General features: G+C 36.1%; 1 protein-coding gene across 1 annotated transcript in view; it reads left to right on the forward strand.

Annotated features, from left to right (window-relative positions):
- The first annotated feature begins 5,296 nt into the window (after positions 1-5,296).
- The window catches only part of LOC139868501 (uncharacterized), a 60,972-nt gene continuing 45,875 nt past the window's right edge, over positions 5,297-20,393 (forward strand). The window contains exons 1-2 of the mRNA XM_071856838.1: positions 5,297-5,460; positions 5,557-5,999. Of these exons, the coding sequence (XP_071712939.1) occupies positions 5,297-5,460; positions 5,557-5,999 (607 nt within the window). The remainder of the gene's footprint in view (positions 5,461-5,556; positions 6,000-20,393) is intronic.

Below are 20,393 nucleotides of genomic sequence, written 5' to 3' on the forward strand. Positions count from 1 at the left end.
ACCCGCTGGCGGGTCGCGGAAGGGTCACAGATATGTCATACCCGTTGAGAGTCAAATCCGACCCATAAACCCGTGATACCCGTTTGAAATATCCGCGAGTATATCACAGGTTTACACGTTAAGCCGCATATATATCTATATCTATATTAATTATATAAAATAGAGAATTAATTAGCCTAATTGTCATCAAGTGCGTTTCAAACGGGATTAATGACAACTGTAAATTCCAAGTGTCAAATTAAGAATAATTGTGATTAAAAGGCATCTATTAAATATATACGTAAATGTATATAAATAAATATATATTATATTATTATTATTTGTTATGAATGATAATAAGAGGGAGGCTCACACAACATTTTTTTATCTATGTACACTTTTGTCTCATAAACTCTCAATTATACCCTTAGATTAATCTAGAGAGTTGAACTTATATTATTATTTTAAATATATTTAAGGGTATAATAGATAATTAGATGTATATGAATCAAAAAGTGATGTGTGAGGATCACCTCCGATAATAAGAACGTATAAGAACGTGTTAATAGGATAGGATCTTGTCATGGGTTTACTCAAGGAACACGTGTGTAGCACGAGATCAAAGTAAGCAGCTGCAAAGCACGTCTTGCACGTGTACTAACCGACCCATAACCAACCATTTGTCTTCTAGTGGATAGCTAAAAATATAAATAGGAAGTCTTTGTACTCAGTTAGTTAGCTTATGATTTTGTATGTGTGTGATCACACTCATCTTCTCTCCCTATCTCTCTAATCTTTAGATTGTGATAATAATTCATTCTAATTGTAATCTCAATCTTTGGTATTCCAATTTCAGAATCTATTCTTCAACTATTAGATTCTTGGTTGTGTGCTTGATTGTTCTCCAATTCTTAAGTGAATTCGGAATAATCATATCATTTGATATCAGAGCTATTTTCGATTCAATTGGGATAATCTTGAGTTTAATTGATAGAAAATGGTGTTGTCTACCGGAAATATTGTTGAAGGAATCTTGGAAGGATCTGCTGAAGGTTTCTTTTACTGAATTGAATCACACTATATCAGCAATGAGTAATCAAATTAACAGTGTGTTAGAGCAGCAAAAATACTTGGCGGGTGAAATTAAAAGACTCAACTCAGAAGACAGAGGTAACAAAAGATTGATATCAATGTACAAGCCAAAGGAAGAAATGCAAAAGTTGTCCAAAACAAACCAAGGTAATAATCGAATTAATCAATTCTTTGATTCTGATATGCGTAATAAGTGTCAAAATCTGCATTTGATGAATGGTTCAAGGTCATTGATGGGAAGTGGGCGTATTGAGGAGGTAAATTCTTGGGAAAGTAAGAATGCACCTAAGGTGTTCGATGAAATGTCAGTGGTAAGAAAGTATCTACAAAACGGTACAGTTCAAGAGTATTATGATACATTTGTTAATCTCTTTAAAGATATGTTAGATGAATCGTATGTCATTGATATATTCGTTTGGGGGTTGCAACCCGAAATTAAGAAGGGGGTTAGCATGTTTAAACCTAAAACCATTCACGATGCTTATTGTTTTGTAATCCCCTAGCTATTTCCGTTAAGATTTGTTAACTGTCCGTTAAAGTATTTAACGGTGTTTACTTTCGATTCATGTATTTAATTGAATTAAATGCATACTTGAGTTCATGATGAACTAACATATTTAATATATAATTACATTAGCCGAAAAACTTATTTCATAATTTGAAATACTGAGAAAACGACAAGGTTTTGAAAACTGCTACAGAGGTCTCACGAGACTGTCGGGTAATTGAAATTAACAAACCTTTTAATCTTTAACATCATCATCAAACTAATTAAATAAATAAACTTACAATGATCAAGGACTAAATCGTATATTATAAAATAAGAAAATCAAAATAGATATATATATATATATATATATATATATATATATATATATATATATATATATATATATATATATATATTAAAGCTTATCTAATACATATCATTTAGACACAAATTTCCACACATGGAACCTACTAGTTTTAACCTTAAGGAAAACACACACTTAAAGTAGTCAAGATTTTCAACATTCATGGGCTACTATTATTTTAATTACACACGAGTTTTATTACCCACCGTTTATTCTAAAAGGACTCTAGAAAGTGATGTATTTACATAAATAATATTGTAATACATATTGAAATATAAGGACTAAAAATGTAAATGTGGAATCCATTTCATTAATTCAATTCATATTCATACGTAAGTAAATGAACGCGTCACTTTCAACTTTATTTGGCCAATTATATAATACATGATATGATCTCATATCCCTTGAATATAGAAATCATGTCCCTTGTAGTATATCGATCAAATCTATGCTTACATTTAATATGAGATATGCTAAATATTAAATATGATATTGTCTAAAATAAATATAAATAAATATTTATTAATTCGTAAGCCATGAGACTATATATATACACCCTCAAAACCTCATCTATATATATACACCCTCAAAACCTCACAATTTATTCACCACCATAAACTTCTTATTTTTAAAAACCTTGAACATCGAATTTGTTCCTTGCATCATTCTACATCTAGTAACGTGTATTGATTGTCATAGAAAGGTATAATTGTAAACTCTAAATTTCTAAATCTGATTTATAATGTTAATCTTATGAATTAGATGTTCTATTGCTCAATTGGTCGCGTTTGTACATGTAATTAATCATTATATTGTCCGATTTACGAGTTAGGGTTTAATCACGAATTGTATTGCTATGCTACTGGTTTTTGTGACTTTGTTTTCTGTAAATAAAAAGTATTTAGATGGATATCTATCGAAAAACTATTGAGTTTGCTCGCTTGAATCGCATGATTTCGTTTTGTATAGCTTAAGTTATGATCGTTTGAAGTTTCGGTATGTAATTATGCTATAATATGAAAACTACAATTTGTGTGAATTGAATCGGCTTATGAACTAATTCTAGATGGATATAGAATTGAAAAACACATAAAATGGACTAGGATATCATAGTAAATGGATTTGTAAAAGTCATTTTATGATTACCCGAATGTTCGTGCTACAGCTTGTTGACTAGTAATTAGTTCACTGACCAAACGACCACTTAACATGCTTTTTGATGACCAAGCTTTTGTTTTCGGTAAATTGCATGAGTAGTACTTGATATTTCATATAGACTTCATGTGCTAAATGTTCCTAGATATTCATATATTCAACTCCGAAAACGGCTACCTGATTAGGATCGAATCTGTCTATTTTGCACCAATAAATGTCTAGCATGAAGTAAGAGTTGAATTGGACTTTATGCTTCTGATATGTTGTATTATATATGTTACTTAGCATATTTAATTTATATGTATAGCTCTAAGAACTTCTTTTGATATGTGTTATATGCATGCCGAAACCAAAGGTCGGAATTCTGACTAAATCAGAAAACCCAATTTGTTGGTCAAAACTGTATGAATTGGCTACATAGATTTATTTAATAATTTTACCACTGATAATATGGAGTGTTTAGAGTCATTTCCAATTATCCGTTTGTTAATTGCTATTTTCTAGATTAAATGAGAATTTTTACAAAACTGATGCGCAAACAGAAACTAAACTTGATTGTGTTGCATGCTACGTTAGTTCTAGGAATCGTATGATAGTGTGCTTAGTCTTTTTAGAAAGCTTATAACATGGACTAATGATCTAGAGTTGTTCATAATTGTTTGATGTGTCATTTAAGAACTATGCTTGTCCGATTGCATGACTGCCGTGAAAACATACGAACGTTAAACTAGAAATCGTTAATTGACTAAACGAATATGTGAAACTTATAAGTTGACATTGGTTTGACTTTATGATAACATTGGCATGACCTACTGATGTATTTGACCTAGGTTGACCACTTTGACTAAGTTTGACTTTTTGTTGACTTGCTTGACTAGTTGACTTCGGTGTTGACTTTTACTATACAATGGCATCGGTCTGAGCAATAGGACAACTGTACTGTGAGTCTGTATTTTGAAAAAAACATATGTAACTTTATAATGGTACATTTAGGTTCCATTACTCAGTCAATGTAATTCGACTACTTTTTACTTGTGAATTGTCAAGTGCACTCAAGGTGAGTCTACAGTCTCATACACTTTTACTTTTTGGGATGAGATAACATGATGTTTTAAACTATTTTACGCATTAGACACGAGTACAAAAACTGAATATGCACAATGAGTTTGGTCCAAAAGCCTCTAGCTTGAATATATTAATTACTTTGTAAGGCTCGAACTATAAGGACGGTACCGTAGGTTTGACAAACCTCACTCAACGAACTGGGTGCTTATAATTTTGTAACCGAATGCTTAATCAGCGTTTGGAATATGGGGTAAAGGAAGACGTGTAGCGCATTTAAGCTATCCGCGGGTTAAAGCTTTATATTCAAGTGCTCATAACTGTTGTATAGCTTTTACTACTTTGAACTAAATCTCGTGGTCTAACAAAGATAAACTGATTTACTTAAACCTGTAGATTCACTCAACATTTTTGTTGATCATTTTCATGTTTTATCTCAGGTTCTTAAAGGTACTTAGCTTCCGTATTGCTTTGATGACTATGTGCTACGTGGTGCATACACTGGATTGGAGTCCATCATGGTTTTTTTTTTTGTCAAGAACATTTGATCGCATTTGAAACTATTTCTTTTTAAATAATGTTATGGATTATTTACTTATGTCATTAATGTCAACGTTTGGTCTTATTTTACTTTAATGAAATGCTTTTGAAATAAATGTGATTACTTTTCGGAAAACGTCTCATATAGAGAGCGTGACCGTTAACTGTGGGACCAGAAGTTAATATTTCGTTAGTGTGTTCTGACGGGGTGTTACATTTGGTATCATTGCTAATGGTTGTAGGGAACTTGGATTTGCATTAGAGTGTCCGTATGAGTCTTTAAGACACCTAAGCGAGACTAGACTACGACCTGTACCTAGAGCTATTGTGAATCACTACACTACTACGAATGCCTTGTTTATGTTATGTGTGGTAGTATATTTATACGTAGCTATGCTGCATGATAATCTACTGCTTAAACTGTTATCATATATACTTATACTAGTGTTTACTACTACTACTAGCTAACACTACTCACTACTATCCACTGCTATCACTACTAAATCTCTACGATTTACTACTGCTTACTATGCATCACTACTCGTTGCTAGTATACTTTTAACCCGTTGTTTTCATTGAACCGATTTAGTGTATTATTTTTGTCTAGAAAGATAATGCCTCCGAAAGAATCTACAGCTGCTATGGTCCAAAGACTACTTGCTGAGGGTATGGCAGCAGAGCGAGCAGAGATGGCTCATAACAACCAGGGGAATACTAGTAACAATACAAATGGTACCAACAGCAATAGCAATAATCAGGGTGGATGTACTTATAAGATGTTTACCAGCTGTAAGTAGCATGCTTTTCAAGGAACGGAAGGACCAGTTAGTTTGACTCATTGGTTTGAAAAGTTAGAGTCTATGTTTCGAATCAGTGAGACTAGAGAAGTTGACAAAGTGAAGTTTGCCTCATGCACATTATCAGACAGTGCATTAACATGGTGGAACGACTATGCTGCGTCGGTAGGACTTGATCAGGATTTTGGTACTCCATGGGAAGATTTTAGGCAACGTATGATCGAGGAGTACTGCCCTCGAAATGAGATTTTGAGAATGGAAAGAGAACTTCATGAGTTGAAGCTGGTGGGTACTAATCTTGTTAGTTATAACAAGAGATTCTTTGAGTTAGCGTTGATGTGCCCAGAGTTAGTCCCGACTGAGAGGCGCAAAGTGGAACAATATATCGAAGGTTTGACTGGAAAGATCAGGACTGGTGTAACTACTTCTAAGCCGAAGACGGTGCAAGAAGCCATAGACATGGCAAATTTGTTACTTGATCAGGCTGCAAGTGACAACAAGATGGTTGTTGTGACACCCCGTACTAAATCATCATGTACGGATCATCAACAACAGGATCATTACAAGGTCAAACACTATATGCTATTTCAAAATACGTTGGCATTCATGGTAAAAGGTGACGTCATAACTAACGTCGAATGTTTTACATCAAAAGTATGCTCCTATGAATAGAAGCAAAGATAATAGTGCGTGACCCTTAGGTCGTTACAAATCATTGTTTCAAAAGTAATAATGTTTATGAATGCAAGATAAACGTTCATGCGGTGACATCTCTAAAGCAGCGGGTGTCTACAGCAAGACAAGTACAACAGAGGAAGCGGCTAACCTTAAGCACCTGAGGAAAACATGCTTAAAAACGTCAATACAAAGGTTGGTGAGGTATAGTTTAAGTATAACAGTATGTAAGGTAGGCCACGAGATTTCAGTGCTACAAAGAGCGTTTCAAAATAGTATGATAAAGTATATGTTTAACCTTGGGCACTTGGTAACTAACTTAACGTTTATAACCTCCTGAAAGTACACTTGGAAAGTGCGTATGTTTACGAAGTATTAAACACCCGTTAAATGCTAGCGCTACTATCCCGAGTGGGGATGTCAAACCCTATGGATCCATATCTAAGATTCGCGTTCACCGGTTCAAAAACCAATGACTAAACATTACCGAGCTAAAGGGAAAGTTTCTGCCGTTGTATAACCCACACATATATAAAGTTTAAGTACTCGTGCCTAGTATGTAAAACGTAAAATGCGCATGTATTCTCAGTTCCCAAAATAGTTAAAGTAAAAAGGGATGCTATAACTCACAGTGGTAAAGTAGTAGTAAAGTTGAGTCGGGAAGTAAGCAAGTATGTAGTTCCGAAAAGTCCTCAACCTAAGTCAAATATTACTAAGTCAATAAATCGTCCCAAAAGGGTTATAAGTATGAAATTTAGGTCTTAAGGGTCATCATCATTCATCATCAAACAAAAGGTGTAAAGTCAGTTTCGTTCATGAAAAGAGTTTAAAACAAAGGCTGACTTCGATCAGTCACCACGGCCTCTATACCTACTGAAATAAGGTGATACTAGTGACCATGGCTCCGTATATAAGTCCTTTAATTTTTGTAAAAATTCCAGAACCAAACTCATCTTCGTTTGACCGTGGCGACGGTTTAAGTGCGAGTAGGTCGGAATTTTCAGCACAACGTTAAAAGGACATAGTGACGTTCGGAGGGCCATAGATCCTAAAACGTAACTCGGATTAAGATGAGTCTTAAACGAAAAATTATCTACTGGAACAGAGCTAACTGAAAATCAACTTTATAGTAGCTCAGGTAATTTGATCAGTTCCAGAAAACAGTAAACAGTAGGTTCCGGTGGGTTCTTGGTGCTTGATGTTCATCACGGTTCTCATCCTTGATGCTTGTAGCTTCAAGTGTACAACTTGTTGATGGGTTTACATCATCTTTACCAAGTTTTGACCATCATAATACAAGTGTAAGTCTAAGATAAGTAGAACAACTCAATTAAGTGTTGCAAGTAGTTTGATGAACCAAAGTTACATCAGGATCTTAGATCCGACACATACATGAACACTAAAGGTAATATTAACCAAGTTTTGACTATCATGACACTAGTGTAAGTCTAAGATATGTAGAACAACTCACTTAAGAGTTGTATGATGTTTGATGAACCAAAGTTACATCAAGACCTTAGATCCAACACATACAAGAGTTATAAAAGTAATATTGAACTACAAATTTGAAAGTAAACTAACTAATCAAGATCTTAAGTTGTAGAACATAGTTTTTAGTTAGATCTTGAAGATCCAAGACCCAAAAGTCTAGATCTAAAGTTATTAAGTTAAATCTAACACAAGTGTATGAAGTTATAACTAAAAAGTTATACTTCCATGTTCTTGAACTTATAAAGTTAACTTTTGTTCTAGAAAAATGAGATCAAAGTTAACTAGTAACACTTGACCAAGAACAACATAAATCACGAATTTAAAGATGCAAGAAACGAAGTAATAAACTAAATAAACAAGTAACAAGTTCATGGTTGTTCATACTTTAAAGATTCAAGCCAAAGTCTTGATCTTTAAGGAAGTAAACTTTTAAGTTTACTAACATGAATTCAAGTATGATTTTACAACATGAACTTTCTTTCTTTAAAACATTAAGTGTAGAACACAAACTAGAGAGTTTTGTTCTTGCATGTTCTTGTATGAACAAGATAAAATGAAGGAAAAACTAAAGAGTTTGATCCTTAATAATATGTAAGTAATCAACAACAATAACAAGTAAGTAATTCATTAAGCAAGAACAAGTGATCAAACAACAAACAAAGAATGATGATGAAGGGTGTTTAGGCCACGGTTTTAAGCAAGGAAAGAAGAGAGAAATAAGCTTGTTACTTACAAGTCTTGAGAGAAAAAAAGTGAGAAAATGAAGTGGTGTTTGAAGTGTGTGTAAAAGTGAAAGAGTACTAGCAAATATGTAACCAAAAATTGAAAGTAAAAACTCCCTCCCATGCTAGTGTGGCCGACGGTTTTGGGAAGAGAAAGGGGAAGGAAAAAGTCCACTAGGTTCTTCATGTATTTGGCTTTAAAGTTGGTTATAAGGTGTGTTTTCATGGGGAAGATTTGTAATGGAACAAGTAACTAGATTCCATGCACTAATCCATCTAGTTTCATCTTAAAAGTAATACTTGCATAAATAAAGTGGGCTAATTAATCTATTTAGGATGTAGTGTGGGCTTCTAAGTCCACTAATCATGAGTCCAAGTCCAAATAAGTAATTAAACAATATAAAGCCCAAGTAATTAACTAGTAACCTTAGTTGATTAAAATGATTAATAAAAATTAATCATGAATGTAAATAATATTCAAAAATATTATTCGTGAAAAGTTCATGTGTCACAAAGACGTGTCGGGCAATTAAAATTCATGTATGGTAATAAGTAAATGTATAGAAATACATTCATTAAATCACAAGCATTAATAATAAATATTAATAAGTAAACGTTAGAAAATCCAGGGTCGTTACATTACCCACCTGTTAAAGAAAATTTCGTCCCGAAATTTTAAGCTGAGGTAGATGGAGGAGCTGGGAAAAGGTGAGGATACTTCTGCATCATTTGATCCTCTCGCTCCCAAGTAAACTCAGGTCCTCGTTTGGAATTCCATCGTACTCGGACGATCGGAATCTTGTTGCGTTTCAAAGTTTTGACCTCACGGTCCATAATTTCAACAGGTTCTTCCACGAAGTGGAGTTTGTCATCAATTGTAAGTTCTTCCAGTGGTATGATAAGTTCAGGTGCAGCAAGACACTTCTTCAAGTTTGACACGTGGAAGGTAGGATGAACTGAGCTCAATTGTGTTAGAAGATCCAAACGGTAAGCAACGGGTCCAACACGCTCTAAAATTTCGAAAGGACCAATGTATCGTGGGTTCAACTTTCCACGTTTTCCAAAACGAATCACACCTTTCCAAGGTGCAACCTTCAACATTACACAGTCTCCAACATTGAATTCAAAGTCCTTACGTTTACGGTCTGCATAAATCTTCTGACGATCACGGGCCGTCTTAAGTCTAGCTTGAATCTGAGCAATCTTCTCTGTTGTTTCGTGGACTACCTAGGGTCCGGTGATTTGCTTTTCGCCTACGTTGGCCCTACAAATAGGAGATCGGCACTTGCGGCCATACAACGCTTCAAAAGGTGCGGCATTAATGCTCGAGTGATAACTGTTGTTGTAAAAGAATTCGGCTAGCGACAAATGCCTTTCCCAAGCCTTTCCGAAATCAATGACACATGCATGCAACATGTCCTCCAAAGTCTGAATAGTTCGTTCGCTCTATCCGTCGGTCTACGGGTGATAATCAGTACTCATGTCGAGACGGGTTCCCATGGCTTGTTGTAAAGAACGCCAAAATCTAGAAGCAAAACGGAGATCCTGATCTGAGATGATCGATAAAGGTACACCATGATGAGATACAACCTCTTTGATGTATAGTTGAGCAAGTCTCTCCATCATATCCGTTTCCCTTATAGCTAGGAAGTGTGCAGATTTGGTAAGACGGTCAACGATAACCCAGATGGTATCGTATCCGCCCACCGTGTTTGGTAGCTTGGTGATGAAATCCATTGTTATCCTTTCCCACTTCCATTGCAGGATTTCCGGTTGTTGAAGTAACCCAGAAGGACTCTGATGTTCGGCCTTAACATTCGAATAAGTCAAACACTTACCAACATAAGTTGCAACATCCTTCTTAAGATTCAACCACCAGTACTGTCCCTTAAGATCGTGGTACATTTTGCCAGCTCCAGGATGAATCGAATATCTCGACTTGTGTGCTTCATTAAGTATAAGGTTCCGTAGATCTCCATAACAAGGTACCCAAATTCTTCCGGCATAACATCGGAGTCCAGTCTCCCTAACCTCAAATTGAGACACAAGTATGTTCAAATGTTCATGAGATATATTTTCCCCCTTGAGAGCCTCATCTTGGGCTACTTGGATCTGGCTATTGAGATTCGAATGAATGGTGATGTTCAGTGCTCGAACACAAAGAGGTGCCATCCTCTCCTTTTGGCTCAAGGCGTCAGCTACAACATTGGCCTTGCCAGGATGATAGCGAAGTTCACAATCATAGTCGTTTAGCGTCTCGATCCATCGACGCTGTCTCATATTCAGTTGCTTCTGATCAAAGATGTGTTGGAGACTTTTATGATCGGTGAAGATAGTGCTCTTATTTCCATAAAAATAGTGTCTCCACAATTTGAGCACAAAGACAACGGCTCCAAGTTCGAGATCGTGAGTAGTGTAGTTCCGCTCATGAATCTTCAGTTGACGGGAAGCATAAGCGATAACCTTTAATCTTTGCATCAGTACACAATCAAAACCACTTTTTGAAGCATCGCAGTAAACGACGAAATCGTCACTGCCTTCAGGAAGAGATAAGATAGGTGCGGTGGTCAACTTCTTCTTCAAGGTTTGAAATGCTGATTCGTATGCGCATTCCTATATGAACTTCTTCCCTTTGTGAGTCAGCGCGGTCAAAGGATGCGCAATCAGAGAGAAACCTTCAATAAACCTTCGGTAGTAACCGGCGAGACCTAGAAATTGGCGGATGTGGGTTGGAGTAGTGGGAGTCTCCCACTTGCTGATAGCTTCAATCTTGGTGGGATCAACTTTGATACCCTGGTCACTCACAACATGACCCAGAAATTGGACTTCCTTCAACCAAAATTCACACTTGGAGAATTTCGCATAAAGTTGCTCTTGTCTCAAGATTTCAAGCACTAATCGAAGATGTTGCTCATGCTCTTCTTCGCTCTTGGAGTAGATGAGGATATCATCTATGAAGACAATAACGAACTTATCCAGGTACGGCTTGCAGACACGATTCATGAGGTCCATGAACACGGCAGGTGCGTTGGTTAAACCGAATGGCATCACGAGAAACTCATAATGACCATAACGAGTTATGAATGCAGTCTTCATCACATCGCTTTCTTTTACCCTCAACTGGTGATAACCGGATCGGAAATCGACCTTCGAGTAAACGTTCGATCCTTGTAGTTGGTCAAAAAGATCGTCAATTCGGGGAAGAGGATACCGATTATTAATTGTCAATTTGTTGAGTTCACGGTAGTCGATACACATACGGAAGGATCTATCCTTCTTCTTTACAAATAAAACAGGTGCACCCCAAGGCGAGAAACTGGGTTGGATAAATCCACGGTCTAGCAGTTCTTTTAATTGGCTCTGCAACTCTTGAATTTCGGAAGGTGCGAGTTGATAAGGTGCACGAGCTACAGGTACAGCTCCTGGTACTAAATCGATCTGAAACACTACTGCTCTCGGCGGCGGTAATCCAGGCAATTCTTCAGGGAAGACATCGGAAAATTCGTTCACAATTCGAACGTCATTCACACTCTTCACCTCGGTTTCTAACGTTTTCACATGCGCTAGGACAGCAAGACGTCCCTTCTTCATGATCTTTTGCGCTTTCACGCAACTAATGAGGTTCAGCTTCGAGGTACATCTCTCTCCATAAATAACCAGTGGCTTGCCCTCTCCGTGTGATATACGAAGAGCTTTATCTCCACAAATAATGTCAGCCTTTATCTTGGTCAACCAGTCCATACCGACAATAACATCAAAGCTTTCCAACTTAATGGGTATCAAGTCAATCTTGAAATCTACACCAGCTATGTTGATAATAGCTCCTCGACTAATATGGTCAACTTTCTCAAGTTTTCCATTGGCGACCTCGACAAGCATACTCTCTTTTAAAGGGACTAACGACCAATTAATCTTATCGCAAAAGTGTCTACATACATAACTCCTATCGGCACCAGTATCAAATAAGACAGAAGCTAATAGGTTGTTGATAGTGAATATACCTGTCACCAAGTCGGGGTTCTCACGTGCATCCCTTGCATTAATGTTGAAAGCTCTACCACGCGGTGGTCCACCGTCCTTTCGCTTGTTGGGACACGCATTTCTGAAATGGCCCGTCTATCCGCATTCGTAGCACTTTTTTGGCCCATTGGGGTTTGCCTTCACATTCAGGGTAGTAACCTTGCAGTCCTTACCGATATGTCCAGTCCGTTGGAACTTTTCACAAACAACATTACAATACCCAGTATGGTGCTTGTAGCACTGCTTGCATTGTGGTAAGGTTCCTTTGTAGTTGGGGTTTGAGTTGGTGTTCGGATTGGGGTTTCCACCGTTGTTGTTTCCTCTAAAACTCTCATGTCATTTCGCCGAGTTTTGATCATAGGTCCTTCCCCTGTTGTTATCCTATTTGCGCTTCTCACTACTACCCGCTTCAGACTTAGCCTTCTCCGGTTCATCGCTGATGATTTGGTTCATTAAGGTATGCGCCATACGCATCGCTTCCGGGACATTGGGTGGCTTGGGCTAGTTGACGTTTCCCTTAATGGACTTAGGAAGTCCCCACAAGTATCTCTCCATACGCTTAAATTCTGGGGTAACCATGGTAGGACACATCAGAGCTAGTTCCAAATACCTACGATTGTAACCATCGAGGTCGTTTCCCACTACCTTCAACTGCATAAACTCAATCTCCATCTTCTGATCTCGGTCCTAGGGCAATATTCCTCAATCAGGGCCCCTTTGAATTCTTCCCATGGGGTAGCAAACGCCTCATCGATACCCTTTGCTTGAGCCAACGTGTTTCAACATGTTAATGCGCCATCTGACAGCGTACATGAAGTAAACTTGGTTTTATTCACCTCTGAGCAGTTACTAACTCGAAACACAGATTCTAATTTCTCGAACCATCTAGTAAGACCAACCGGATCCTCCGTTCCACTGAAGTTGTGGGGTTTTCAGCTTTGAAACTCTTTGTATGTGCACCCATTACGAATGGGCTGGATAACCGGTGGCGGTGGCGGTGGCGGTGGAGCTTGGAGGTTCCTTTCTGCTAAAGCTGCGGTGACTCGTTCATTGATCATCTCCTCGATTTGGGCTGCGGTAGGTGTTGATCGTCCGTTGGCCATGATGTTCTAAAAAATTTTTTTGACTCAAGTCAAAATCCAGTATTCAAATAGTAATAATACAGTATATGGCAACCAACATGGAATCAACGCATCACATGTTTATTAAGTAATGCAATCCAGGTACAAATACTACAGAATCATCATACAGTAACGTAAATAGAACATCGTGCAAGAATTAAATAACGCAAAGTTGCATTCATTAATAATAATAAGTTGCATACATCAGCATAGGTTCGTACAATACATAAGTGAAACATAAAACTACAACTAGATTACATAATGAAATCTACTACAAAGGTCCTATGGTGAAGGTGGGTGTAGGATGTCCAATACGTGGGACATCTGGTCCTCGAGCTCAGTTACCCAAGCACGGAGGATCTCCACCTCCCTCATCAGTTCCTCGACAGAGGGAGATGGTGGGGCAGGCGGTGCAGTCGGCATGAGTGGTGCTGGTGGAGCTAGTGGTGCAGACGGTCCGGCTCCAGAAGTAGAGGCTGCGAAGCAGTAAGGCTTACGGATGAAGGGATCAGCAGGATACGACACAAGCTGCTTACAGGCGGTAACCCTATGACGCCGACCATATGCGTCAGTGAATGCTCGACCTCCGTTGATCCCTAGAATGACGGTACCATCGAAATGGTACCGCTTCTTCGGCGGGGTGGAGGGTGGCTGTATAGGTGCATCATCAGGGTCCTCCTCGTCGGAGTCATCGGTGGAATCCTTGTCATTAGAGTCGTCTGAGGATGTGTCGTCGGATGACGGGTCATCTGAATCATGTGGAGGTGGCTGCACGGGTGGCTGTACTGGCTCTCCTCGGGCGACCATCATCTGTCGGTATCAGGCGGGTCCGATCGGCACGAGATGTCCATCAGGAGCACGTTGGCACCAATGACGATACTGATTACGAAATGGACCTTCCTTCTGCGGGAATCACAACATCACCAGGATGGTGCTGTGGCTCCTGAGGTACTGGGGCTAGTAGAGCTGGAATCTCTAGGGAGGTCCTGGGCTCCGTCTGTAGTAACCACTGGGCCAGGTGCATGACTACTAGCTCCGGAGGACGAAGCGCCTGAGTCACTATAGGGTGTCGCCGACCGGATCTGAGGATCGGCAACAGTGGCAGGTGAAGTGGCTGATGAGTCTGTGTCGCTGCCCAAAATGATAGCAGGTGGAATATTCGACATCTGAAGAAGGAAAAATAAATTTTCCCATGTCAGTAAGTCATAAAGCGAGCACGTATTAGGCCAAGTAACTACAACAGTCTAAATCATGTATAACAGTAAATAGCATGCCAATAATAACGAATCTTACAGAAGTAGCATGCAATCGAAAGCAAATAATAGCATGCAGTAGTGAAAACAAGTAGCATACGGCATATAGCAGTAAAAGTAAGCAGCATCATGCAGTAAGTTCAGCGGAAACAAGTAAACTAGCAAGTTGTAGATTAGTCCTATTAGTGAATCCTCCTCGGTTCGGTCTTAGACTCACTAATGCAACCTAATTCCCTACAACCAATGCTCTGATACCAAATGTGACGCTCCGTAATAAATCATCATGTACGGACTATCAACAACAGGATCATCACAAGGTCAAACACTATATGCTATTTCAAAATACGTTTGCATTCATGGTAAAAGGTGACGTCATAACTAATGTCGAATGTTTTACATCAAAAGTATGATCCTATGAATAGAAGCAAAGATAATAGTGCGTGACCCTTAGGTCGTTACAAATCATTGTTTCAAAAGTAATAATGTTTATGAATGCAAGATAAACGTTCATGCGGTGACATCTCTAAAGCAGCGGGTGTCTACAGCAAGACAGGTACAACAGCGGAAGCGGCTAACCTTAAGCACCGGAGAAAAACATGCTTAAAAATGTCAACACAAAGGTTGGTGAGCTATAGTTTAAGTATAACAGTATGTAAGGTAGGCCACGAGATTTCAGTGCTACAAAGAGCGTTTCAAAACAGTATGATAAAGTATATGTTTAACCGTGGGCACTTGGTAACTAACTTAACGTTTATAACCCCCTGAAAGTACACTTGGCAAGTGCGTATGTTTACGAAGTATTAAACACCCGTTAAATGCTAGCGCTACTAGCCCGAGTGGGGATGTCAAACCCTATGGATCCATATCAAAGATTCGCGTTCACCGGTTCAAAAACCAATGACTAAACATTACCAAGCTAAAGGGAAAGTTTCTGCCGTTGTATAACCCACACATATATAAAGTTTAAGTACTCGTGCCTAGTATGTAAAACGTAAAATGCGCATGTATTCTCAGTTCCCAAAATAGTTAAAGTAAAAAGGGATGCTATAACGCACAGTGGTAAAGTAGTAGTAAAGTTGAGTCGGGAAGTAAGCAAGTATGTAGTTCCGAAAAGTCCTCAACCAAAGTCAAATATTACTAAGTCAATAAATCGTCCCAAAAGGGTTATAAGTATGAAATTTAGGTCTTAAGGGTCATCATCATTCATCATCAAACAAAAGGTGTAAAGTCAGTTTCGTTCATGAAAAGAGTTTAAAACAAAGGCTGACTTCGATCAGTCACCACGGCCTCTATACCTACTGAAATAAGGTGATACCAGTGACCATGGCTCCGTATATAAGTCCTTTAGTTTTTGCAAAAATTCCAGAACCAAACTCATCTTCGTTTGACCGTGGCGACGGTTTAAGTGCGAGTAGGTCGGAATTTTCAGCACAACGTTAAAAGGACATAGTGACGTTCGGAGGGCCATAGATCCTAAAACGTAACTCGGATTAAGACGAGTCTTAAATGAAAAATTATCTACTGGAACAGAGATAACTGAAAATCAACTTTATAGTAGCTCAGGTAATTTGATCAGTTCCAGAAAACAGTAAACAGTAGGTTCCGGTGGGTTCTTGGTGCTTGATGTTCATCACGGTTCTCATCCTTGATGCTTGTAGCTTCAAGTGTACAACTTGTTGATGGGTTTACATCATCTTTATCAAGTTTTGACCATCATAATACAAGTGTAAGTCTAAGATAAGTAGCACAACTCAATTAAGTGTTGCAAGTAGTTTGATCAACCAAAGTTACATCAAGATCTTAGATCCGACACATACATGAACACTAAAGGTAATATTAACCAAGTTTTGACTATCATGACACTAGTGTAAGTCTAAGATATGTAGAACAACTCACTTAAGAGTTGTATGATGTTTGATGAACCAAAGTTACATCAAGACCTTAGATCCAACATATACAAGAGTTATAAAAGTAATATTGAACTACAAATTTGAAAGTAAACTAACTAATCAAGATCTTAAGTTGTAGAACATAGTTCTTAGTTAGATCTTGAAGATCTAAGACCCAAAAGTCTAGATCTAAAGTTATTAAGTTAAATCTAACACAAGTGTATGAAGTTATAACTAAAAAGTTATACTTCCACGTTCTTGAACTTATAAAGTTAACTTTTGTTCAAGAAAAATGAGATCAAAGTTAACTAGTAACACTTGACCAAGAACAACATAAATCATGAATTTAAAGATGCAAGAAATGAAGTAATAAACTAAATAAACAAGTAACTAGTTCATGGTTGTTCATACTTTAAAGATTCAAGCCAAAGTCTTGATCTTTAAGGAAGTAAACTTTTAAGTTTACTAACATGAATTCAAGTATGATTTTACAACATGAACTTTCTTTCTTTAAAACATTAAGTGTAGAACATAAACTAGAGAGTTTTGTTCTTGTATGTTCTTGTATGAACAAGATAAAATGAAGGGCAAACTAAAGAGTTTGATCCTTAATAATATGTAAGTAATCAACAACAATAACAAGTAAGTAATTCATTAAGCAAGAACAAGTGATCAAACAAAGAATGATGATGAAGCAAGGAAAGAAGAGAGAAATAAGCTTGTTATTTACAAGTCTTGAGAGAAAAAAAGAGAGAAAATGAAGTGGTGTTTGAAGTGTGTGTAAAAGTGAAAGAGTACTAGCAAATATGTAACCAAAAATTGAAAGTAAAAACTCCCTCCCATGCTAGTGTGGCTGACGGTTTTGGGAAGAGAAAGGGGAAGGAAAAAGTCCACTAGGTTCTTCATGTATTTGGCTTTAAAGTTGGTTATAAGGTGTGTTTTCATGGGGAAGATGTTTAATGGAACAAGTAACTAGATTCCATGCACTAATCCATCTAGTTTCATCTTAAAAGTAATACTTGCATAAATAAAGTGGGCTAATTAATCCATTAAGGATGTAGTGTGGGCTTCTAAGTCCACCAATCATGAGTCCAAGTCCAAATAAGTAATTAAACAATATAAAGCCCAAGTAATTAACTATTAACCTTAGTTGATTAAAATGATTAATAAAAATTAATCACGAATGCAAATAATATTCAAAAATATTATTCGTGAAAAGTTCATGTGTCACAAAGACGTGTCGGGCAATTAAAATTCATGTATGGTAACAAGTAAATGTATAGAAATACATTCATTAAATCACAAGTATTAATAATAAATATTAATAAGTAAACGTTAGAAAATCCAGGGTCGTTACAGTTGTGGCGACCCATGAGAACCGTTCTGGAGACGGTAAACGTAAGTGGAATACCGGTCATGACAAGAACGTTAATCAGCAATTTCACAAGAAACAAGATACTAATAAGGGTACAACGTCTGGTCCGAGTACTAGATCAGGGTATCAAGGGAGGTTCCCACTTTGTACCAAGTGTAATAAGCATCATACTAGAGCTTGTAATGACTGACTTGTGATAAGTGTAAGAGAACTTTACACTCAGCAAAAGACTGCAAGCTGGGTACAAATACGTGTTTTGGTTGTGGTAAAACTGGTCATTATAGGAAGGATTGCCCGAGTGTGGGGAAGACTACTGAGCCTATGAAAGGATGAGCGTTCAACATCAATTCAAGTAAAGCACGTAATGATACGAAGCTAGTCACGGGTACATTCTTACTCGACAACCATCGTGCTTATGTGTGACAACCCGAAAATTTCTGACCAAATTTAAACTTTATCTTTATATTATTCTGACGCGATAAGCAAAGTCTGTAATGTTGAAATCCTTTGAACTATGTTTATGTATTCAATTACCCATTGACTATGCTCAATGATTCACGAACTATTATGTGTAAATAGATATATATATATATATATATATATATATATATATATATATATATATATATATATATATATATATATATATACATATGTGTGATTATTAAATTGAGATATATTAATAAATCGTTTAACGGTTTAGTTGATATGAATATAAGCTATGAGATCTATTTTATGATTTGGAAACGTTATCAAAGTATTGAATGAATAATACTTTACATGAACGTATTTGTTTCGATATACGTTTAATATATTTATCGACGAGATTAAAAGATAATATCAAATGATTGAGTTATCTAATATATTGTGTTATGATTATGGGTCTCCATTAAGAGGCCTACTTTGATTTAAGAAATCTTTTCTTTTTAACGGTATTCGGAATAAATGGTAAAGTGATTACAAGTAAGAACAAATGTTTCAATTAATGAAAGTTAGGAAAAAAGTTAGTGGAGAATTGGATTTCATAATATTTGATTGATCTATTTTCAAACGTGCGAAAACGCTTTTCTACCCAATAGAATTTGATTATGAAAATGTTTTGTTTAAATAACATAATTTGAATATATAAATAGGATATCAATTATTAGAATTAAATATATAAAGAACTCGCAACGTGTAATTTAAAATGTGTTTATGAATATTGAAAATATATATATGATTTTAAAATACACGGTGATTTGGAAATGAGTTCTATAAATTTCAGGCTTACTGAAAATGTATTTAGGATCTAGTTATTAAATTTTAGCACTTTTTATATTTTAACCAGAATTGAGAGGGACAGTTGATGTATTTTATTTTATTTTATTTATTTAATAATAAAACAAACCTCCGGCTGCTAATTACATCGAATACTATTTATGTTACTATTTGAAACATTTGATAATTAATATTAATTGTTCACTGTGTTGTTGTTTGAACTCACAAAATATAGTTATATATTCATACACGTTCAATTATGTGTTTTGTTTCTTTCAGACAAATCCAATTATATATATATATATATATATATATATATATATATATATATATATATATATATATATATATATATATATATATATATATATATATATATATATATATATATATATATATATATATAAATGCATATTGAGTGAATCATGAAATAGGAGAAACCCACTATCACAAGACTTTCTGCCATTTGTTACTTTACTAATTTAATTTTATTCTTAACATGTGATTAAAAATGAGTATTATATTATTATATACAAATTATTATATTAGTTTATTTATTATTATCATTAATATTTATAATTATTATTATTATTATTTTTATTAATAATGTTAAATGTTAATAGTATTATTATTAATTATTAATTATTAATTATTAATTATTAAAAGTAAATTAAAATATAGAATAGATAAGTTATTTATACACGTGATTATCTAATCAGATTTATTATCTTATTTTTTCTGTTTTTACTCTCCCTGCTCGTGAACCATTGTCGACCACGATCATCACTACAAAACAACTCGTGATCAATTTCTGTTAGTACATTAATCGTTCTTTACATACTAAAAATCTCAGGTTGCTGTTCAGAAAATAATACAGAAACTTGAAGAACCCAATTCGGTTTCCTCTGTTCTTGACCGAGGTAAATAAAAGCCCAAATTCAAATCAATCATTAAAATTCAAGAATATATATGTGTTAGGAATTATCAAGTCATTCTATCTGTAGAATATCAAGTCTAAAATTTTCGTAACAAATCCAAATTCTTGAGTCAAAGTTACTTTTCTAAAAAGTCAACCCTTGTGTTCTTCGTGAAATTTGAGTTTGTTTCGAAG

This window comes from Rutidosis leptorrhynchoides, chromosome 9 (genome assembly GCF_046630445.1).
Source record: "Rutidosis leptorrhynchoides isolate AG116_Rl617_1_P2 chromosome 9, CSIRO_AGI_Rlap_v1, whole genome shotgun sequence".
In the NCBI taxonomy this organism is placed as follows: domain Eukaryota; kingdom Viridiplantae; phylum Streptophyta; class Magnoliopsida; order Asterales; family Asteraceae; genus Rutidosis; species Rutidosis leptorrhynchoides.